Source organism: Amblyraja radiata, chromosome 22, assembly GCF_010909765.2.
Source record: "Amblyraja radiata isolate CabotCenter1 chromosome 22, sAmbRad1.1.pri, whole genome shotgun sequence".
NCBI classification, from domain to species: Eukaryota; Metazoa; Chordata; class Chondrichthyes; order Rajiformes; family Rajidae; genus Amblyraja; species Amblyraja radiata.
The window spans coordinates 25,355,578-25,380,674 of NC_045977.1; the positions used below are offsets into that span (position 1 = coordinate 25,355,578).

General features: G+C 41.0%; 1 protein-coding gene across 2 annotated transcripts in view; it reads right to left on the minus strand.

The window, feature by feature from the left end:
* Nucleotides 1–8,009: 8,009 nt before the first annotated feature.
* The window catches only part of usp22 (ubiquitin specific peptidase 22), a 103,545-nt gene continuing 86,457 nt past the window's right edge, over nucleotides 8,010–25,097 (minus strand). Inside the window, exons 10-14 of one of the 2 annotated variants that reach the window (XM_033040774.1) lie at nucleotides 22,722–22,813; nucleotides 16,017–16,079; nucleotides 15,147–15,236; nucleotides 12,911–13,060; nucleotides 8,010–11,605 (exon numbers count right to left, since the gene is read on the minus strand). In XM_033040774.1, coding sequence (XP_032896665.1) covers nucleotides 11,563–11,605; nucleotides 12,911–13,060; nucleotides 15,147–15,236; nucleotides 16,017–16,079; nucleotides 22,722–22,813 — 438 coding nt within the window. In that variant the 3' untranslated portion in view covers nucleotides 8,010–11,562. The remainder of the gene's footprint in view (nucleotides 11,606–12,910; nucleotides 13,061–15,146; nucleotides 15,237–16,016; nucleotides 16,080–22,721; nucleotides 22,814–25,097) is intronic. The other variant, XM_033040775.1, reaches the window with a different exon arrangement.

The window sequence follows — 25,097 nt, forward strand, 5'->3', positions numbered from 1 at the left end:
TGGTGAAAGGTAAAGAGCCAAAGCTACATGGCTCGAGCTTTAAAGGAGGCATACCATGTTGGCATTGCTAGCTCTCCCGCATGCTCATAGGCAAGGTCAAACTTACTGCAGTTTTACCTAATCTACTAACATTTTGTGCAATATTTCTTGCTCTTATTTACATACATAAAGGTATCTGTATAGATATAGTTCAAGTTCAAGTGAGTTTATTGTCATGTGTCCCAGATAGGACTATGACATTCTTGCTTTGCTCAGTAAATATAGTATAAAGATGTAAATTATTTTACATAGCAGGATCCTTCTATTCCCCGAAGATAGACCCAAAATGCTGGAATAACTCAGCAGGACAGGCATAATCACTGGAGAGAAGGAATGGGTGATGTTTTGGGTTGAGAGTTAGGGAAGAGGGAGCCAAGAGATATGGAGGGGTAAGGTGTGAAAATGACAAATGATAAGGAAATATAGAATGGTCCATTATTAGCTGAGGGAAAGGTGACAAGGAGGCATACAATTAGTAATATCAATCAGAAGGATAGTGAAACCTGTCAGAGAACTAGGGTGGGGGAGGAACAGAGAGAGGGGAAGCAAGGGTTACTTGAAGTTAGAGAAATCAATATTCACACTGCAGGGTTGTAAGCTGCCCAAGCAAAATATGAGGTGGTGTTCCTCCAATTTACGTTCGGCCTCACTCAACAGTGGAGGAGGCCCAGGACAACAAGATCAGTGTGGGAATGGGAGGGGGAGTTAAAGTGTTTAGCAACAGGGAGATCGCATAGGCCTAGGCAGAATGAGCAGGTGTTCAGCGAAACGATCGCCAAGCCTGGGCTTGGTCTCGCCGATATCTAGCAGTCCGCACCAGGAACAGCGGATACAGTAGATGAGGTTGGAGGTAGTGCAAGTGAACCTTTGCCTCACCTGAAAGGACTGTCGGGGTCTTTGGATGGAGTCGAAGGAGGAGGTATAGGGACATGTGTTGCATCTCCTGCATGAGTTAACCAGGGAGTTGCAGAGGGAACGGACTCTGCAGAAAGGGGTGGAGATGGGAAGATATGGCAAGTGGTGGGAGTCCGTTGGACGTGGCGAAAATGTAGGAGGATTATGTGCTGTATGCGACGACTGATGGGGTGAAAGGCGAGGACGAGGACTGTTCCTGTTGCGAGTGTGGGGAGGGAAGGCAAGAGCAAAGCTGCGGGATACCAACAAGACCCATGTGAGAGCCTCATCTATGATTGAAGAGTATGACTCCTGTTCCCTAAGGCCAGTTAATTGGCTATATTTAAGAGGGAGTTAGATGTGGCCCTTGTGGCTAAAGGGATCAGGGGGTATGGAGAGAAGGCAGGTACAGGGTACCGAGTTGGATGATGAGCCATGATCATATTGAATGGCGGTGCAGGCTCGAATGGCCGAATGGCCTACTCCTGCACCTAATTTCTATGTTTCTATGTAAAGAATGAGAACATCTTGGATGTTCTGGTATGGAACACCTCATCTTGGGTGCAGGTGTGGCGTAGATGGAGGAATAGGGAGAAAGGGATATTCCCCATTTTACAATCAGCTAGATCACAGCACACAGCCCTGCAAAATGTACTTCATGTTAAGCATCCATGCTTGGTCTCACTCATGTTAGCCTTGACTTAATTATACCCTTCTATTTTTTTTTTTTTAAGAAATCACAAGCTCAAATCAAGATACCCCAGTTGGTGTCAAAAACTGTCTACTACACGAAGATCATTTTCACATCCTCAACTTCGTCTTCCTGGCAACAAGTCTGTGCATTGTTACATGTTTGTTTCTGATACTGGTGATTTACACTGTCAAAAGAAGAAACCCCTTCACATATGACACTGCTGATTCCATCCACAAGACTGGTCTGCCTTTAGAAGGTGAGTGAAATGTGATTGTTTTGAAGCTGCAATGGGATATTGGATGTAATCTTTAGGCAAGCATGCTCATGGTGGGTTGGAGTCATTGCAGAGGGCACAGTCTTGATCAGAAACCCTAAAAAATAAAACCAGCATGATGTGTTGTGTTGTCACCCTATCTGGTGGCAAATGGCCCAAAGGCTCCAGCCAAAATTGTGGCTCAAGGACCTAACAGCAGGTTTGTTCACAGGCTGGCCTGTGTTTGCTGTTCTGGATAACAGCACAGGCAGAAATAGTGGTGGGCTCCTGCTGGCACGAGAGGTTGCAAGTATAGAGAGCTTGGATAGGCCCTCCAGATCCAGGAGTGCAGCAATAGAACTGGCCCTGTTCCTACCCACACACAAGGCTACTGTCTCTGGAACCCGGGCTGGCAGAGTGTAAACCCATAAACAAATGGCATTGGCGACTCAGTCTCCAAAAGATCTAAAACTGTAATATGATGCAAATCCGATCTACCGATGAGAGATTCCCCAAAATCTCACTAAAGGACAATTCTGATGAGGGATGAGGAAAACTCAGACTTTTGTCTCTGATGTTTCAAAGACAAGGGACAAGAGAGGAAGATAAGTCATTTGACGTTAGATCTGCCCGAATAGATTGGGAACAAATAAGGAAGCAATCCTATTACTATAGGTTGATTGGTGAGCCATTTCGTCAATGGTTTTGCTACCATTAGGTTGGGGCAAATCCTTTTACTAAAAATTGCAGAACCTTCGATAATATAGCAGGTTCTTAGATATTTGAACAGCTCATGCCCACATGCAAGATATCGGCACATTGGCCCACTCTATGACTAATTTTATTCAGAGCCTGACCACATCTACTTGACATTCAATCAATATCACTGAGAAATCGTCTGACAGTCTCATCCTGTGAACTGCCATTGACCAGAAACAGCCACATAATTGCAGAAGTTAGTAGTGGATGAAGGTTAGATTCAATTGAAACAGCCGCATAATTGCAGAAGTTAGTAGTGGGTGAAGGCTAGAGATTCTTCAGCAAATGGTTCACTGCCCAACTCCCCAAAGCTATTCCATCCTCCAGTTCACTTCAAATTTTGTCAACTATCATGTAAGTGGTAAGAAGAGTGGCTTGAGAATCATTAGGTTTAGACAGCGGTGTTCTTAGATGCACAAGGCATGGCTTGAAGATGTAGAATCCTTCATTGGTTTTTACTCAAAATCAGATTTATATAGCATAGAAACAGCTCCTTTGGGCCACCATGTCCTTACCAACATTTTTGCCTATTTACACTGCCCATTTTCCTGCATTAGAACTGCATCCTTCCATAAATGTATCTGTCTAAATGCCACTTAAATGCAGTGATTCCATCTGATTTCACTCCCTCCACTGGCAGCGTGGGTCAGATATCAACCAGTGTTAAAATTTGATTCATTAGATTCCCTTTATAACTCTTTTTCTTACCTTAAACTTGTGCCCTCTTGTTTTTGATATCAGTCTATGGGCAAAAAAGTTTCACTGTCAATGCTATTTATGCCTCCGTGCCAGGAAATATATATTGACAACATTTCAGTAGAAGTAGAGGTGATGGATAAATGAAATCTTGACAGGCTGGATGTTTTGGAGATGCTTTGAAAGATTAAGTCATCTGATCCCAAGTTGGGTAAAGGAAGTAGCCTTAAAGATAGTGGAAGGGCTTGTCAGAATCTTTTAACCTTCTCTGTATACAGCAAGTGACAAATGTGGCACATTTCCACATAAAAAGGTGTTAAGGTGTTCCTATGATCTATAGGTAATTCAGTTTAACATAGATAAAATGAATAAAAATGGACAAAATGGATAGATCCCGTTTTAAAACAACCGTATTTTCCGGCAATCAAGACGTTATTTTTTACACTAAAATAAGGCCCAAAAATTTACCTGCGACTTGGAGGCCGAACGTTAGATTGTTAGCCAAGAAAGATAGATTCGGCTATCCCTCAGTACAGCGGCTGTAAAAGGACAGCACCGCTGGGGGGAGGGAAAGAGTTCCTTCCACAGCGTGTGGGGAGTCTGGCCCGGGTCAGCAGGGCTGGGCCGCCAGGGGTAAAGTTGTGGGGAGGGCAGGAGTGTCGAGTAGCGGGGGGTCAGGGATCATGCCAGCAACTCACTCAGTAGTGGGACTGCAGCTAGACCCAGGCCTCACAGGCGACCTGGGAACTGCCAGCTGTTCCCGGGGCTCGCAGGCGACCTGGGAACTACAGGTAGTCCCGGGCACGCGAGGGATCTGGGAACTACAGAAAACTAATTGAAAAACAGGTGAAAACTATGTATTATTAGCATGTATTATTACTAATTTATATATTATTAGTATGTATTATTACAAATTACTAATTTAGTTAGTATGTATTATTACCTCCATTTATTAACAATGGCGATAGATGTGGCCCGCCATCCGCTCACAAACATGGGTCCTGGTCCCTATGCAAAAAAGGTTGCCGACCCTTGGACTAAAACCAAATCCTTGATCCTGTTCCACCAGCCTTTTTTCAAAATTTAGCAACTCAAAATGGGGGTGCGTCTTCAACGCAGGTGCGCCTTCATTGCCGGGAAATACGGTAGTTTTAAACTCTCCTACACTGGAAAGAAAACTTTGAAAAAAGTTCTGACAGTCTACTATCTACGCCTCTCATCATTTTATATACTTCTATCAAGTCTGCACGCAACCTCTGCCATTCCAGAGAAAACAATTCAAGTCTGTTCAACCTCTCCCTGAGGCGAATAACCCCTAATCCAAACATCATTCTGATAAACCTCCTCAGTAACCTTTCCAAAGCCTCCACATCCTTCCTGTAATGGGATGATCAGAATAATGTGCAATACTCCAAATGCAGCCTAACCAAAGTACTATAAAGCTGCATTGTGACAACCCGACTCTTATACTCAATGCCCCAACCTATAAAAGTAAGCATACTTATGCCTACTTTACCACTACATCTACTTGTGTTGCCACTTTCAGCGAGTTATGGACTTGGACCCCAAGATCCCTCTGTACATCATTGCTGTTAAGAGTCATTCCTTTAATTCCATATTTTCCCCTTGCATTGAATAGTGCAACAACCTGAGACTTGCTCGGATTAAACTCCATCTGCCATTTCATCATCCATTTCTGTAGCTGATCTGTATCCCGCTGTATACCTTGACAGCTTTCCTCACAGTCAGCGACCCCAGCAATCTATATGTCATCTGCAATCTTACTAACCAACCCGTAGTGACGTCTATGTTTACAAGTCACTTTCTCAAAAAAAAAACTCGATGCAGTTAGTAAGACACGACCTGCCATGCCATGGTACAAAGCCACGCTGACACTCCCTAATTAACCCTTTCTCTACCAAATGAGAGTAAATCTTATCTCAAAGAATCCTCTCCAATAGCTTCCCTACCACTAATGCGGAATCACCAGCCTGTAATTCCCCGGATACTCTCTACTTCCCTTCTAAAATAAAGGAACAACGTTAGCTACTCTGCAGTCCTCTGGGACCCGCTGAGTTACTCCAGCTTTTTGTTTCTATCTTCGGTGTAAATCAGCATCTGCAGTTCCTTCCACTCTCTAACAACTAATAGTCTTATAGTTCTCTGACTGACGTGTTGAAGTTTAAAAATTGAAATCTTAAGTACTTTCGGGAGGTTAATGTTCGACTCTCCCAGCCTCACAAACGGAGACCGTGCTGTGAGGTTTCAGCATAGCCCCGTAAACAGACTGGGGCGTCGCTGCTCGGGGGTTCAGCCTGGTGCCCCGGGCCCACGCTGCAAGTTTGCACGAATCTTTGCGAGACGGGAGAGCGAAGACAGGCGGGGTCCCCAGCACCTGTTGCCCTGGTTACTGCGAGCCCGACCCACGACCAGGCAGCGGGCAGCCTGGCATTGCCGTAGCACTCCGCCCACTGCGGTCCCGGTAGCCCGGAGCTCCGTTCCTCGGCTGAGACCAAGTTTGGGTAGAAACAAACGTTGAAGAAATTATAGACGAGTGGAAAAGTGCCAGAGGAGATTGAAGGAAAGCAATAAAATAACGATAACATATTTTATCTGTAAGATGTACACGTAAAGCAGCAATTTAGCACAGTAAATCTGCACTCTATTATAGATGGCGCCAACTCCTCTTCAGAAAGACTGCAGCAACGAGGCGTTGAAAAAGACGTCCAGAATCAAAGTATATCCTCCGATCCGTCGGAAACTTGTAGCTGCTGCTTCTCGGAGCAGAGGATCGGCGGGAAAGGCCGAAAGCTGCCGACAAACATCGCCACATCCCGCCAGTGCATCCACGAGCCACCTGCCCTCGACTTACGAACTCTGCCTTCTGAGACAATTCCCCAACACAAGCCGTTCCAGATCATCTGTTCACCCTCGCAACCCAGCACTAAAGAAATAGGGAGCTTCCTGGAGAAATGCCATATGAAGTACTGAAACCACTCGACAATGATTAGAAAGCACACTCTTAACAACAGGGTGTACTTCACTACGAGAGAAAAGCTTTAGAGAATGCTCTGTTTTAGCAAGGGCACTTTAGTTTAATTATTCTACTAGAGGGGAAGGATGTTGCCACCTACTATTGCTATCTAACAGCTATCTTCAGTAAAAGTAGGTAAATCATTTTAAGACATGGACGAGACAATATTTGGCTACTCAAGGATCATGTGTTATTCAGATTTGCTAAGTACCACAGGCGTCTTTGTGCCATTTGAGGAGCTGGATTTGGGGAGGGGGAGAACGGGGAGGGTAAGGGGAGAGGTTAGAGGGGGCAAGGAAACCAGCCAGTTCCTGCAGCTAACCTTATGACCGAAAGGTAAATGACACGAATGTACTGGTTAAATCTATTTTAAAAGCGTTAAGATCGACTAACACTGTGGAAGATTCAATCGTAGTCAAAGGGACAGCTGGATAAATAGCTGAAAGGCAAGCAGGGCTTTAGGTCGAGGGTGAGGAATTGGGAATAGCTGGATTACTCCGTTTTGTTATCAGTAGACCAAAATGCTGTAATAGTGAACTAAACAGAACTCACATACTGCATACATTTGTAAAATGGCTGCAGATTGTTTGAATAGTTTTGCCAGAAAAATGAAGTTTGCAACTTCAAGAATAGAAGAGAATTATAAAATGTCAAAATCTAATAGCAACTAGCAATCTAACGCGAGTTGCCATCACGACTGTTTTACTGCACCTGTTGAATTCTTATACCTACAGATCTTCTACCTTATGTAAAAAATATAAAAACATCTTCAAATTAACCTTCGGGAAGTTGCTGAAAAGGTGATTCATCTGATATTGGGAATTGCACTGAAGGATCTAAAAACGAATCAGAAACAAAGCAAGCTATAGATTTGATGGACTAAATGGCCTTACATCTTAAGGAAGCGTGAGAAATAAAGTTCCAGACCAGTTAACCTTACCTGGATTGTGGGAAAACATAAAATTCACTAAAATAACAAAACTAAAAAGTGAATATTAACAAGTACAATGTCAGACACGATGAACATAATGGCGAATTTAAAAAAAACACATGCATCATGCATCTAAAATACTGTTGACGCTTGGATTTTCAGAGGCCATACCAAGCGAGACTTGTGAAGCAAACTCTAACAAATGGGAATTATAAAGATAAAACAAAACTGATTGTAAAAGGATTTGCATTTTGTATCAATAAAAAAAAAATGGCAACAGTATAAAGTGTTCACAAATCAGGATAATTCAGGCTACGTACACCCATAAGGTTATAAGTACAGAAACTAGTGATCCTTTCATGTGTAAGGAAATAATACCTCACAAATAACAGAATCAAAATCAAGCACAGATTTAGAAAATACTGAACGTAGGTTTAAGACAATGAGAAAATAGGGGCATGATGCATGACAGAGCTAATATTCAAACTTGGTTTCACCAAAGGTCATCAGGGCTAAAACAAGTTTGTTCTTGCTACCACGGTTTACAAGTGAGATTAGGCTATCCAAAATTATATATACTTGGCGGCATTATGTAGGGAGAAAAGTGTTTCTCTGTGGTTGGATAATGAAATCTATAACTGGGAAATATAACATGATACAATACAAATAACTATGTCTCCATGACATTTGAAGACAATATCAAGTAGTCTCCCATAGTCAAATGATTTATTTTGACATTTCGCTTTTTCAGAACATGGAAAATAAAAATCAAATGAGATTACAAATGAAATTGGTACTGCAGGCAATACCACAAATGGAGAACTAGAATAACATAGTGGGGCTGAATTCAAATATACATTACCCTGTCTGGAGGATATTAATGGGAGTCCTTACATTTTTTTAATATAGAGGATAGTGCATTAACAAATGACCCTTAGCATGGGAAATGCCTGACCCACCTGGCACTCCGGGAAATGCATTTTATTTTAAGCAGCTTTTGTATACCAAACACTAATACCCACAAATAAAGAGGGCAACTCTCCGAATGCATTGTGATTACCCAAGCTCATGAGCTGAGGGCATCACTTATCAAACTGGGGAGGCTGATTTTTTTGTAAGCTTTGAGGGCAAGGTGTGTGAAAGCAGTCGTATTACAGTTGGATGTTTTCACTTCTGTTAGTGAATCCATTCCACTACAGTGGGCTACACATCTGTTTAAAGTGGAGCAAGAGTCCATTGCAGGATGTCAGACAATCTAAAGGCCAAGTGACATGTTTGAGATTTTTGCATAATTGTGAATGAAAATAAATAAAAACTCACCTTTTAAAAAAAATAAAATAAAGTAATTACCACTAACAATGCTACTTTGGAGATTATCTAAAACTACCATCAAAATGAATGTTATAGCCAATGCTTAGCAGTTGTATTAACAGTAGGATTATAAGAGTCATGTTGAACATCTTATTTTTGCTTTCAGATCAAAAATCAATTAACATTCATTAGCTATTACATCATTTCAGACAAAATCAGTGCAAGAAACCTGTATTACTAATCTGTACGAATCATTTTGTTTGCACAGCAACATTAAAAAGTTTAGATGGGAATGTATGGAGGGAAAATTTCTTACCACAATAATGGAAAACCTGTCACTTGACCTTAAATGTACGAGAAAACAATTCTCAAAATGTAGCTTACACTGCCATGTGGACATTGCCCATGCCATACCCAAATACTCAAGTTTCTGGCGCACCGCACAATACACAGGGGATGGCATATGAAATGCCCGCGTGGGACTTACACTGCATTCACCTACATGTAAACAGCACAGGTTCTACACTTCACTGTAGTTACAAGAAAACCCAATATTTAGAAGGCCTATTCCAGAGGAATGAACACGAATGAAACTCAACTTGCATTAGTATTTTTAAGCCGAGTGACAAAGTTTTGAGTTCTGAGCTCCTGAGGAATATAAAGCACTCTGGAACCTTTATTTGTTAATACACAGAGAGGTGCCGAGGGGAAAATTGACTAAAAATGCTTCCACAGGTTAACTGAAATTCCACTCCGGTATGACCAATTGCCTGGCAGGCAGATTCAATTGACAGGGTCTCATAATCCAATAACCAGCTGCCATATGTCTAGTTTGTGAATAAACTTATAAGCGCAAATTTCAGGCTAGACCACACATATTTACAATTTCCTGCTGTCGTTTTATGGCAAGAAAATAAAAAAAATCAAATTGAGTAGAACAGACTGTGGAATTCAAACAAATTATTCTATTTTAAAAGGAGAATAGCAAAAGGGAATATTCCAGATTCTATCTTCAGTCTCAGAAATACAAAATCTTGTTATTTTGAGGAGTTTGCCACAAGACTCAGCATTTCCACATGAACAAACTGCTGTGTCAAAGGTTTGGCCAAATTGGAAATAATCATTTATGTGCCAATTCCGTTGAAAAAAATGACATCTTGTATCATTGTAAAGCTTGTATCATCTCAAGTACAGCAGATGCTAGGAAAGTTTAATTGCATCAGTTTGCATTTGGATTGAGTTGTATTCTGCTTTTGTAAAGTTTGACTGTAGTTTTTCAAATATATGGTAAATACCAACTGGGATTCCATCTACTGATGCTACACCAAGAACTTCCTACAATAGTTACCCCGTCTAACTCAAGTGGCTAGAATTTGGATTTGGTTCCACAGTGCCTTGCATTTCTCTCTATGTTGGTGCCCTGATTACTAGCAGCTACACAAAAACCTATCACAATAAGCACAGAGCTGCAGCAACCACGATATGGATGCCATGTTCTCAGAAACATTGGTTTAATTGCTTCCCAATCTAGTAACTACAGTATTTTATGAAGGCTGAACCAAAAGCAAGTAACAAAGGGCTGGCTTCTTGCTCTGGTAGGGGAAGACACATTATTTCATATAGGCAATGGGTCAAAGCAACCCAGTGAGGGATTAACCTTTAACAGGATAATAGTGCAACAAATGGGACCGTGCCTTAAAAAGGTATATTTAATGGGCCAGATGGTTTACTGAGAATCAACATGGCATCCAGGATGCTTGCTAATCACCATGAACTTTTAATCATAGTTATGCTCTGTTTTATGATTTTTTTTTGTGTATAAATAAAACATTTATCTTTAACCGAGATTGTACAACATTATGAAATGAGCAATATCAGCTCCCGTGGAACAAGCTCTTCGGGAGTTGCTCCTCAACATCCCGTCCTGCTTAAGAAAGATGTACAGAAAATTTGATTTGTGAATCATAGTTCCAAAAGCAAAAATACAGAATATAAAAGTGAGAATAAACAGAACGGGCTGCATTTCATCAGCATTCCCTTGACTCAGGCCCCTCTGGTCTGATCACATAGTTTCGTATAATGAAGGCCACTCAGACTGCCACATGGATCCTACTTTCTGACAAAACAGCAAAAGTCTCAAACATTGATCTACTGCTATGCCCAGACTGCATAATTTAAAAAATAAACCGAAGGGAAGAATCCAGAGCAGTCACTGTGGCCACTATTCAAACTGCAATGTGTGTGTGCATGCGTGTGCGCACATATGCATGCACGTACACGCATGCATATTTTAAGACACAAACACAAAATTTTCCACCACTGTGATGTAAGGCCATCTTAAAACATGAGCGTTTGTACAATAAACAAATACCAAGTCCAGTACAGTTTCATTACGGCACAGCTGCTCTGAACCTTTGACAGGAATAAAAATAACAAAGCTAGAAGGCAAACAAACCTGGGCCCAATAGAGAGATCTGTCAGGTTGTATTAATCCGCAGTCCTCTGGCAACACATACATACTGAAAACCTGTCTCAGTACTGCATTCAGTTTTAATGGCCATTTTTCTGAAAATATATGCCTACGTTTCATACAGTACTCAATATCTAAATCCACAGAAGTGTATCTGCAAGTCATTAATACCATCCATTTGCTCTCAAACTCATCACATATCAATGGGATGGTTTGTTATTATTGTTATACACTTGGTCAGCTGAAGCTGGAGCACCATGGGAACAGAAGCAGAGATGTGTACCCTCCCCCCTCCCTTCTTTCCAGAGATGCGGGCTGCAGCTTTGAGGATAACTCGTGCCTCCTCAGTCGCATTCCATTGGGTGCCGTCTCATTCCTTCAGACCAAAGTCAATGTCAAGTAGGTTCACTCAGTGCTGACAGTACTTAGAGTTTCAGGTAGGTTGTGTATCGTTCTGAAGACTTCCCCCAGTCTGATAAGGCTACTCGTATTCAAGGAATTGTTTGTGATAAAACAAGAGATACCTGCAGAGAATGAAATACGTATTAATGTATATACAAAACAGGTGATCAACGTGTATACTAATGCACACCAGGGCTAACCACAAAACTTTATTACAGCAAATGTTTTAAAAGTGACACTAACTGCTGTTGTGCAGACAATACTAGGAATGCAAATACAACTATTGATATAGTATGTTCAGTACTATACAAATTTTTAAAACCTTGTTTAAATGAAAGGAATTGAAAGCTACAGAAAATACAAATACAAAATAAACCAAATAAGAAATCAAGTAGAACTCTATGATAGAAATCAGGAAAAAATAGATGGGATAAACACAAACATCCAGAGTAAATCAGCCAGCTATTATTGTATGCCTGATCCCTCATTCAAAAATATCACCCTACAGCATCCATGCCATATTTATTGATTCTCTTAATGTCTAACATCTTTCAATCAGTCTGCCATCAATACACTCAGCAACCAATCTGTCACCACTCCCCTGGATAGAGAATTATAGAGATTCACCACCTGCCATGTGAAGACATTTCTTCAATCCAGAATAGCTGATTGCTTACTTCGAAAGTAACCCCTGCTTTGAGACATTTAGGAGAAATATCATTGCATCTACCCGGTCAAGCCACTAAATAATTTTGCACATTTCGATGAAATTTTCATTTTTCTAAACGCAAGTATAGCCTCAATCTGCCTAATCTCTCCTCACATAATAAATCCACCACCCCAAGAATCAGTCTTGTCTGTCATTCATCTATTGCTAGTATACCTGCCCCATAGTTGATAAAGCAGATTAACACAATATTCCAAGCGAAGTTTGATGAGAACTTTACATAATTGGAGCGAGTTACAACATGGATTTGGGATTAAAACAAAAATATAATTGCCATAGGCAACAAAGAATTTCCACAAGAAACAACCAAGAACATGGCTAGAATATTATTATGTTTTCTGCATCAAAGCAATTATATCCAAGCATTAGAGGTAATGCAGATATGGGTTAGGACTTTACAAAACATATTCCAAAAAACAAAATTATTCACGAATCCCAGATTCTAAAGCAAACAAATGAATCTAGCCCTGATGCAAGAGTGCTGTAAAGTCTGGAATCGGGAGAAACAGACCCAAACTTGTAAGGAAGAAGATGCTTTAATAATTGAGATGTAACAAATTTTGCAGAAATTGGTGAATGGGTTTGCAAAGATAATCAAAAGGCAGAAATTGCAGTTTTGCATTGACATTTTAGTTACTGTGAATCATCGACCAGCATTTTTTTCATCCTTCCAAAATTTATACTAGCCACTGGTACGCACCCTTCACTATCTAGCACATCTTTTATGCTAGCCTTGGTGATAATTGCATCATCACATTTAAACCACTGGTCCTTGTGTTGTCGAATGAAGCTGGTATAGTGCCCACTTTCCAGTGTTCCCTGATGATTGACTACAGCAAACAGTGAATACCTGCAGAAAGTGAAAAGGACAACGTTACTGAGATCAAAAGATGTGCACAATTTCAACAGCTTGTAGGAGGGATGCATGTTCACACTGATCTGTCATAATTTCACTTCAAATATTCCTTAGGATAGCATTTCCTACCAGCCAAACCTGCTCATATTTTTTGCTATCTTCAAGGCATTTATGCTAAATGTTACTTGCAAATTTTTTCAGCGATCACATGTTCCTTTGTAGCTGCATTCTCAAAAGAAATGCAAGACAATAGATAATAGTGCTCAAGTATAGGGATTGCCCCAAAGGACAGCATCACTGCAGGTGCACAAAAGGGCAGGAGAGGTGAACCTTTGTAAATTGTTTCCCCATTACAGGAGGTGACCAATGTTCACTGTACACATGGGCAAACAATTTAATTGCATACAAGAATCCTCTGCTTTAGTCGCAACTTAAAGTGTCTAGCAGATATGATACATCCGGATCTTCAAAGTACAAGGGTGCTGAAGGAGTACTTTTGAATGAAATTATTTCATAATTAATGTCACATTTTCTCCTTCAATTGGAAGCAGACCTAACCACAGAAAACAGATGATAATAGGGAAGGTTCTGTTTGAGTTGCAATCGGAATCTGTGTTGGACCCCGCTGCTTACTTTTTTCCAAGTTAAATGCTAGAAAATTACATGAAAAGCTTTGCAATACAAAGCCACACAATGAAGACATCAAGTGAAAAAAACCTGCTTGAAATGGATTATATATTGACACAAAGCACATACATGAAGATCAATAGCATGGGTAAAAAGGTTTTTTTTGGCAGATGCCAGTCATTGAAGGGGTCATCAACAAAAACTTGGGGAGCCAATTAGGTATGGTTTTAACATAGATAAATCACTTAAGATCATGCTGGAATATTGTGTGTAATTTCAGTATTCTGATCTGCAAAGCAATACAAATATTAGTGAGGTTCAAGAGAGAGCAACAAGGACTTCTTTATAGTGAAGTCAATCCCAATCTTTAACAATAAAGACTTGTATACATCAATTAGAACAAGTAAACTATTGCCAGACAAATGAGCAAAGCACTAGAAGGCTCCAGTACAATATTCAGTAGCAACAAGCATGGTTAAATTTGCAAGAAAAAGGCATGGAATCCAGTGGAGAAAAACTCAAAATTCCAAAGGAGAGAGCTGATTTGGGTTCAAATGGCGCTCTATTAAAAAAGAGTTGAGAGGAAATTGAACAGAGATAGAAAATGCAGCTTTAGTATTTTTCCTCCCAAGGAAGATGGAGAAAGAAACTTATAGCACAGGGTATTGAAAATGGTATGGGTGGGAAAGCCATGATAACCAAATACTATTGTATCTGTGGTATTCAGAGCAAGAACATGAATTATGCCTGTTCTTGTAGATTTTGTTCTCAAGGCACTATTTTCCAAGTCAGGCAAAGGAAGGTGTAGAATTTAGATTCCTTTATTGTCATTCAGACCACAGCTACACATGGTTAATTTAGGTACTCAAACCAAATGGTTTAAGAGATACAAACTATTTTAAAGAACATTCAAAGAACAAACCATATGCAAAAATGAACAACTGTAGACAAATAATATAGAACAAAATATTTCAATCCATGGTGCTTCAAGTAAATCTACATATATGGCCAATAATGTAATTTAAGATTATGGAAAAAGACCAATGTTTAATCCTGCACAGAACTTTAGGATAACAAAGTTTCTTTCATGGAGTGCAAACAATAAATGTTAACTCCATGTTGATATCTAATGGATTTCGTTTGATTAGCTTGTGATAAAATTTGAATTGTGATTAATAATTTCCTTCAAATAAATTGAGTAGATTTAACATATATCTGATTGGACCAGTCTTCCAATTCTATTCTTTGCTTTGATAGGTTTGTCCCCTACCACCTTGAATGGAATTCTAACTCACATTCTTATGAAATATACACTTGCCTGCAATTATTCAGAAATGTATTACAGTTTGAATGGCTGTTGGAGTGAGATATTCTCTTTAAAGGAACCCCACAATACACTGACGAGTGAGACACTATTTTTTATTGAACACGTTCGGATAACGAAAAGACTCACTTGTGATTGGGTTGCTTGCCAGTTATGATGTCATGCCCACACATACACACAAGTTGCATCTCTCTCAGCCTGTGCTGTTCACATAGGACTCTGGAATGAATAAGTGCACTCACTAAGAACAGGCCTCTCCTTCCCACAACTACACAGATTATTGCAACGTACTCAGCAAGCCTCGTACATCAATGGTACCTCCAGATCAAATTCTGAGAACTGACCTTGGCTTCACAGCTACACATGGTTACTTTTCATATGATTGTATACGAAAGGGAATTGATGGATTTGGTGTGTATTGTGTTTATAATGGGCAGTGATTTATTAAACTACAATTTATAAATACTAGATAGCAAATAACTGTAGGAAACTGAACACCAAACAACAAGTGTCAGTGAATGGAACAGTTACATTTTGTCTCAACTAGAGTTAACTCATGATCAGATTAGGTTATCAAAAGGTGACAATATAATTTAAAATAAGTCCTCAAAAACAACAACCACTTAACAAACTCTAAAATAGGTTTTCAACATTGTCAAATATTGAATTAGACTCTGCCACAGCCCTGCCCCCAACCGCCCTGCCCCCAACCACCCTCCCCCCCCACCGCCCCGCCTCCACCCCCACCTCGAGTGGGTTGGAAAGAGCCACAAAGCATCCCTCTACTACACAGTTATTAAACAAAGCAGCCAGTTTCGACCAATAAATTGGGTGCTCTTAAGGATCGAATGGTTGCCTGCACTGAAAAATGCAGGCAACTTTAAAACCATTGCTGTGTCATTGACTTCCATTATGTACATACAGCATACTGTCCAAGCAACATTCTATAAATTACTGAGAACAATTTTTTGCATTTTGCAAATACAAACTTAAACTTACTTATTGTCATTGCTTAGACTATCCACAGGCTGCTGGTACTGTCCATTCATCCTGCTCTCTTTACTAAAAAAAAAAGAAAAGGTTACAAATAAAAGGCATAACATATTTATAATAACCAATGTGTCTATTTATGTACTCACATGAACACCAAAATAAAAACATGCAATGCAGCTCCTTAAGGACAAAGTATATTTTTAATGAGAAAGCAACACTTTCTGGGTTAATTTGCAATCGTTGGCAGTGCCACATGGTGGAACAAGCAAGGCCATACAAGATTTACTGACAACCCCAAAGTGCTTCCCATAACAATTACCTACTGAAACCATTGCTTGAAAATTGCACGGCTTCACCGCTACAGACTGCAGCAAGCCAAAGAGAACTTTGTCTTCTGGATAACCATCAACAGAACTAAAGTGCCAACAGCTTACTTTGGTTTAATAATCTATGTCAAATTCTGATAAGCAGTGTTTATAATCTTGTAACACAGGAAATTTAAGACATTTGTTCCCTTACACTATCCCAACTAGAATAACATCTTTAGATATGTTAAGGGAAAAAGAGTAGCAAAGTTAATTGTGGGTCCCTTGAAGGCAGACACGGGTGAAATTATTATGGGTAACAAGGAAATGGCAGAAGAGTTGAACAGGTACTTCTGATCTGTCTTCACTAAGGAAGACACAAACAATCTCCCAGATGTACTGGAGGACAGAGGATCTAAAGGGGTAGAGGAACCGAAAGAAATTATCATTAGGTGAGAAATAGTATTGGGTAGGCTAATGGGACTGAAGGATGATAAATCCCCTGGGCCGGATGGTCTGCATCCCAGGATCCTCGGGGAGGTGGCTCTAGAAATAGTGGACGCATTGGTGATCATTTTCCAATGTTCAATAGATTCAGGTTCAGTTCCTGTAGATTGGAGGATAGCTAATGTTATCCCACTTTTCAAGAAAGGATCGAGGGAGAAAACGGGGAATTACAGACCAGTTAGCCTGACTTCGGTGATGGGAAAGATTCTGGAGTCAATTATTAAAGAGGCAATAATGGGGCATTATGAAAGGGAAATCATGCTTGACTAATCTTCTGGAATTTGAGGATGTGACAAGTAAAATGGATGACGGGGAGCCAGTGGATGTAGTGTATCTAGACTTTCAGAAAGCCTTTGATATGGTCCCGCATGGGAGACTGGTGACTAAAATTAGAGCACATGGTATTGGGGTAGAGTGTTGACATGGATAGAAAATTGGTTGGCAGACAGGAAGCAAAGAGTCGGTGTAAGCGGGTCCTTTTCAGAATGGCAGGTAGTGGCGAGTGGGGTACCGTAAGGCTCGGTGTTGGGGCCGCAACTGTTTACCATATATATATATTAATGATTTGGAAGAGGGAATTAGGAAAAACCCCAGCAAGTTTACGGATGACACAAAGCTGGGTGGCAGTGTGAACTGTGAAGAGGATGTTAGGAGGTTGCAGGGTGACCTGGACAGGTTGAGTGAGTGGGCAGATGCATGGCAGATGCAGTATAATATAGATAAATGTGAGGTTATCCACTTTGGCAGCAAAAACAAGGGGGCTGATTATTATTATTATTATTATTATAACGAGACCTGGGTGCCCTTGTACACCAGTCACTGAAAGTTGGCGTGCAGGTACAGCAGGCAGTGAAGAAAGCTAATGGAATGTTGGCCTTCATAACAAGAGGATTTCAGTATAGGAGGAAAGAGGTTCTTCTGCAGTTGTATAGGGCTCTGGTAAGACCGCATCTGGAGTATTGTGTACAGTATTGGTCTCCTAATTTGAGGAAGGACATCCTTGTGATTGAGGCAGTGCAGCGTAGGTTCACGAGATTGATCCCTGAGATGGCGGGACTGTCATATGAGGAACGATTGAAAAGACTAGGCTTATATTCACTGGGGTTTAGAAGGATGAGGGGTGTTTTATAGAAACATATAAAATTATAATGGGACTGGACAGGCTAGATGCAGGAAAAATGTTCCCAATGTTGGCGAGTCCAGAACCAGGGGCCACCGTCTTAGAATAAAGGGGAGGCCATTTAAGACTGAGGTGCGAACAAACTTTTTCAGCAAGAGGGTAGTGAATTTGTGGATTTCCCTGCCACAGAGGGCAGTGGAGGCCAAATCACTGGATGGATTTAAGAGAGAGTTAGATAGAGCTCTTGGGGCTAGTGGAATCAAGGGATATGGGGAGAAGGCAGGCACGGGTTATTGATTGGGGACGATTAGCCATGATCACAATGAATGGCGGTGCTGGCTCGAAGTGCCGAATGGCCTCCTCCTGCACCTATTTTCTATGTTTCTATGTCTTCATCCTTGTTATTGCAGTCTAGATCCAGAAATGTACTGCATCTATCAGAAGAGTTTTTTGGAGATACTTGGCAGACCTGAGAAAATGTTTCATCTCCTGGTGCTAATAGTTTCTTTAAGCAAGCACCTTCCACTTCGGAGATGCAAAAAAGACCATTTCCCCCTCAGTTCTCCACGTATTTTCTTCTCCTTTCCCCATCCAAGTACTTGCCATTCTTCCTCATATTTGCTGTTCGGCATGCTTCAGCTCAGAGCTGGAGGCTGAGGTGTGGACAATGCAACACATATAGGGAGCGGGAAATTGCCTGGATATTTTGTACCCAGGAGGCAGTAACACACCATAAAGAAGAAAGGTAGGCAAGGCAAGCAAGGGAACCAAGATGGAAGCAGCGAAGGAGCCTAAATCTTTGCAATTGTCCAGTGTTTTGAGGTTCTTTCAGCCCATTTGAATGAGATTAGGGGCTAGAGAGAAAATAATGTCACTGACCATGGTACAGAAAGCCATTCAGTGGGTGGGAAAATAATGTTTTGATCAAGCCATAATATAGCCATGGTGATGGTGGGGATGCGTGTCACTCTCTTTGCAACAAAGAGCAAGTCCCGAAGGCAGCATTGCTTGTAGAAACTAGGAACAGCAGATGCTGGTTTACATTTCCTGCCAAAATGAACAATTTTACATTAACCCACGTTATATTCCATTTGCTGATCTTCTCCCACTCACTTATCCTATTTATATCCTGATATTGCCTCCCAATTTTCTCTTACTTTCTTTCCTATCTATGTGTCATCAGCAAATTTAGCAAAAAAACATTTTGTGCCATCATCCCAGTCATTTATATAAATCTTAAAAAGTTAAGGAAATGCCATCCTTATATATCTAGAATAGTTTAGATGAGTTTGTTCTTTGGTTGGCTCTCAAAATGTGTTGCTCTTAAAAACTCTGAGCTTCCCACGTGGACTCTCTTTTTACATCTGCCTTTTCCAATTTATATTAAAATCTCCCATTAGTGTTATATCCTTCCGAGCAGCCTCAATTTACTTCTTCCTTTATGCTCTGCCCTACCAGCTGGTTACTTTTACATAGTCTGTACGCAGGTTCCAAGGTGGCTAATTGGCTTATTTATTTCTCAAGTGTACCCAAACTGCTGCTACATCCTGGTTTCCTGAACTTGACTCATCCCCTTCTATTGCACCAATGAGCCATTCCTCCACTATTCCCCAAGCTCCCTAACTTTCAAAATATTAAGTAACCTTCAGCATTCAGGTCCCAATCTATGTAATCATGAATACCAACCTTTGTCTCTCGAATGACAGTAAGTTATGTTTTTCCAATTCCACTGTTTTGAAATGTGGTGTTTTAAGAACAATCTCTTTAGTTTGTTTGCCCTTATTTTTTAAACCATCCTTTCTTACTGATTTACTCTTAGACATACCGTTGGTCCTTTCACTGTTTATCATTTACCACATTAATATTTTTCTCTCTAGATTTATCTCTACACTATTTGATTTGCAGTTTTGTAACTTTGATTTCCTGCCTCCACTCGTTACATTAAATTCCTCATTGCCTTCCTATTACTTGGCTTGCCAGCACATTTGTCTCAGCATAGATCTGATTTAAACCTTCCCAACGATACAGCTCCACTTTCCCCTTAAATGGTGTCTGTGCCCCAAGAACTAGAAACCACTTTGCCCACACCAGCCAGATATTAATTGATATGATCACATTTGTCCTTTGCCAATTTGCTTGTAATCAGGTAGCAATGAGATTATTTTCTTTGCAGTTCCGTTTCTTCATTTAGCAACCATCTCCTCACATTATTGAGAAACCTGAATCTTGTCTATATTGTTGGCATGTACCATCTACATGTACCACAAAGTCAGATCCTTCCCCTCCCAATGCAAGTTCCTCTCCAGAAACAAGGGAAATGTCCTGAATCCTGACATTGGGCAAGCAGTCTGAAATAGGGTTTTGACCTAAAGCGTCACTTCCTCTTCTTCAGAGATGCTGCTTGACCCGCTGAGTTGCTCCAGCATTTTGTCTCTCTCTCTACGGGAAGTAATGGTGCCCGAAGGGAAAGAGTGCTGGAGTAGCTCAGCGACTCAGGCAGCATCTCAGGACAACATGGGCAGGTGAAGTTTCATTTAAGATCAGGAAATGGAGTACAAGGTGGATTAATGTAAAATTGTCCATTGTGGCAGGTAAAATTAAATGATTCTGAACAGAAACAGGGAAATATTGTAATTCCTATGGAAATTGGATTGCAAATATAGTGAGATTATGCTTCAGTTATATAGGGTATAAGTGGGATCTCATCTTGAGCATTGTGCACAGTATAGATCTTCTTAAGGAAAGATGTTAACATGTTGGAAGCAGTTCGGAGGTTTACTAATATCTGGAATGGGAAAATGATCTTTCAAGGAAATATTGAACATGCTCTATTTGTACCTGCTGGAGTTTATGGGCGAGTGGAGATTTAAGATTCTGAGGTGCTTTGACAGGATCTTTGACAGGTGTCTCTATTTAATAATAATGGATTGTCTATTAAAGACCAAGACGAGCTGACAATTTTCTGAAGGTTATTAAGTCTTTGAACCAGTTCCTCGGTGGGTCTTTGAATATTTTTTATGGCAGAGGTAGATAGCAAGTGTGGGAGTTGAAAAGTTACAGTACATCGTGGTACTGAGTAATTGGTACTGCAATCATGTCAGCCATGATCTTATTAAATGAAGGACCAGGTGGTTTATTCCTGCTACTAATATGCATATTTATACATAATATGAACACTTCACTCCAATTTTTAACTGCAGTGAAACATAACACTTTCCATCATATTGCACATCCCATGAGGGAAATCTCCATTTCTTCCTACATTTTCAGATTTTTAAATGCCAATCTTCGGTCACCTAATTAGTACGTCTTCAATGAACTCACTGACACGGCATTTTATCCCTCACTAAAAATGACACTTCATTGCCACATTGACAATGTGCTACAATGTCTCAGCAGTTAACTTTTAGACAAATGTTTAAAGCAAGACTCGGTCTGATCTTTTCAGGTACAGGTGCACAACCTTTTATCCGAAGATCCAAATAACGAAAACCTCCGAATAGCGGCCATTTTTTCGGTCCTTGAAGAAAGGTCCTTGAAACCGTTCACCGAGGGCGGCCCGCAGAGGTGACAGCGGAACCTCCGGTCGGTCCTCGAAGAAAGGGGAGCTAAATCCCCATTCATAAAAGAGAAGGTGAGGGTATATTGCGCGGGAGGGTTAATAATTGACAATATGCTGCTGCCTGCCCGCTGAGTTAAAAAGTTCCCATGGTAGACTCACGATATACAGTGTTTCGTGAGTCTTGCGTGGGAACTTTTTAACTCAGCGGGCAGGCAGCAGCAGATTGTCGCTCGCTTCAGTATCACCCCACCTACACCCCTCTGCTTCCCGGCCATGTGTGTGACCCCTCCCCTCCCCTCTCCAGCTCCCCGCCCATTGCACCGGCGCGGGGGCTTTGCGCTGTCTTCATGTCGGCGATAACAGGTCAGTGCCAGTCACCGGAGACGTCAGGAGCAACGGGACACCGACCCCCAGGCCCACTGCAAGCACGGAGATCCCAGAGACCCACAGACAGCAGCAACTCCAGCCCAGCCCCGCTCCAACTCCAGAGGAACACGTAGGGGCAGAAGCTGATGGTGTGCAAGGTACGTCTTGTTCTTGGGGTGGCGGATGAGGGGGCGCAGCTCGGGCTGTGGGCAAACTGCCACTTGTCGCCGTAGCGGCCCATCGGGGAGCGGATTCCTCTGGAGTTGGAGGGGGAGGGGGGTATTGTGCTGTTTGATCGCCCCCTGCTATCCCAGGGACAGGGAGACACAGCGGCTTTTTAGACTGGTGGGCAATCACTTCCAAAGTTCTGCCCACACAGTCAGTACACCTCTCCTACACTGCATTTCATACAGACAATTATTCTGCAAGAAAAAACTACATTGAAGACTCAAACTCGCGACCGAGTTTACTGCCGGGATCAAGGCGCAAACTCGCGACCTTGCGGATATGAGCCGAGCACTCTACCACTAACCAGCCATTAAAATCTACGCTAAAAAAATTCCATTCCGAAGACCGACAAATTCTGAATTACGAAAAGTGTCTGGTCCCAAGGCTTTCGGATAAAAGGTTGTGCACCTGTAGATCCATTTTCCTCCAGACCATAACAGTGTACTTTACCCAACAATCACCAGTTATCTTACTATATTTTGTAGGACAGTTATATAATTTAACAATAAAGTTCCGTTGGCTGTGAAGTACTTTGCAAGTCAAAAGATCACATAAAAATGCCTGATTTTAATTATTTTCTTGTCAAGCGTTGCAATGCTTTAGATACGAAGTTCTGAAAGTACCTAGAAGCCATGAACGGAGTCATGTCCAGCTCCAGTGGAAAAGAGACGTATGTAGTGATCTTTCGCCGTAACTTGGCCGAGTGTTCAAACCGCTAGAGGAGTGGAACAAGAGCAAATTTGTTTATTACCAGCAGAATCAAAATTCAAATAACCTTAACTAAATTATCTTCATCTTAGTGTTACTTCAATGCAAATTATGCTAAACATTGCATGTACCGATTCTAATGGCGGCAAAAGTATTATTGAAACAACGTTTTTTTTCCAATAATACTGGAAAGGCTCAACCGGTCAGGCAGCCTCTACAGTAGCATTATTGAAACACGGTTGGCATCTGCAATAAGCATAGCAAGTGCATAGAGCTCAGATCTGTACTCATTCATATCTGGCAAGTGCAGATTAAGAGGAAAGTTTCACAATCATGAGTAATCTTTGCATAGCCTGCAGCATTGTGCAAAACATCGGAACCAGAGCATCTACAGTAACCTCCATAATGTTTGGGCCAAAGACCCATCATTTATTTATTTGCTCAGTACTCCACAATTTGAGATTTGTAATAGAAGATCACATGTGGTTAAAGTGCACATTGTCAGATTTTAATAAAGGCCATTTTTATACATTTTGGTTTCACCATGTAGAAATTACAGCTGTGTTTATATATAGTCCCCCCATTTCAGGGCACCATAATGTTTGGGACACATTAATTTTAATGTAAATTAAAGTAGTCATGTTTAGTATTTTGTTGCATATCCTTTGCATACAATGACTGCTTCAAGTCTGCGATACATGGACATCACCGGTTGCTGGGTGTCGTCTCTGGTGATGTTCTGCCCAGAACAGACAAGAGTGGAGGGTCTTTGTTGCTCCCCTACATGCCAGGGGGCATAATAGGCAGTAAGTAAGTAAGTAAGTAGGTAGTAAGTACTCAAAAATTTACCGATTTTTAGCTTTGAAAAACTCTTTTGTTGCTTTAGCAGTATGTTTGGGATCATTGTCTTGCTGTAGAATGAATCGCCAGCCAATGAGTTTTGAGGCATTTGTTTGAACGAGCAGATAGGATGTGTCTATTTCCATTTAGAATTCATTATGCTACTACCATCAACAGTTGTATCATCAATGAAGATAAGTGATCCAGTACCTTCAGCAGCCATACATGCCCAGGCCATAACACCCCCACCACTGTTTCACAGATGAGATGGAATGCTTTGGATCTTGGGCAGTTCCTTCTCTCCTCCATACTTTGCTCTTGCTATCACTCTGATGTAAGTTAATCTTCGTATCATCTGTCCACAAGACCTTTTTTCCAGAACTGTGGTTGCTCTTTTAAGTACTCCTTGGCAAACTGTAACCTGGCCATCCTATTTTTACGGCTAACCTGTGGTTTGCATCTTGCAGTGTAGCCTCTGTATTTCTGTTCATGAAGTCTTCTACAGACATGGTCATTGACAAATCCACACCTGAAGAGCGTTTCTGATCTGTCGGACGAGTGTTTGGGGATTTCTCTTTATTATAGAGAGAATTCTTCTGTCATCAGCCGTGGAGGTCTTCCTTGGTCTGCCATTCCCTTTGCGATTAGTAAGCTCACCAATGCTCGCTTTCTTCTTAATGGTGTTCCAAACAGTTGATTTTGGTAAGCCTAAGGTTTGGCTGATGTCTCTAACAGTTTTATTATTGTTTCTCAGTCTCATAACGGTTTCTTTGACTTTCATTGGCACAATTTTGGGCCTCGTGTTGATAAACAGCAATAAAATTTTCCAAAGGCGATGGGAAGACTGGAGGAAAGACTTCTTCTTCTTCTTCTTTGGAGTTTTACGGCAGCCGGCATCCACAATGTTGCATTGCTGCCACCTTCTGGCTTCACTCCACAGTCCTCATGTCTTTACATTATATCCTTTTTATAAGGCCAGAGGCCCTCAAGAAATTAAACAACACCTTTACTCCTTTTCCTTCCCCTCCATACTCTAGAATGTTCTTTTCTGATATATCTGTCATTCCAATTTTCTTCATTTCACTGATCAAAACTCTTCTTTCTGTTTCATATCTTCTACATGCAACTAGAGCATGCTGAACTGTTTCCGGCTGATGGCATTCCTCACACAGCCCAGTAGGGTGTTTTCCCAACATTTTTAATGTGCTGTTCAGGTGAGTGTGTCCTATCCTCAATCTTGCTAATACTACCTGTTCTCTCCTGTTCCCCCCTCTTCTTGCTGTATTGCCCACTCTATTTTGTAGCGAATAGAGGTGTCTCCCCTTTGTCTCCTGTTCCCAGTATTGTTGCCATTCCTGATTTATTTTCTTCCACACAATGTGTTTTCCTTCAGATTTGGATAATTGTAAGTTTACCTCTATGTTCTCTTTTTTAACGGCCTCTTTTGCTAA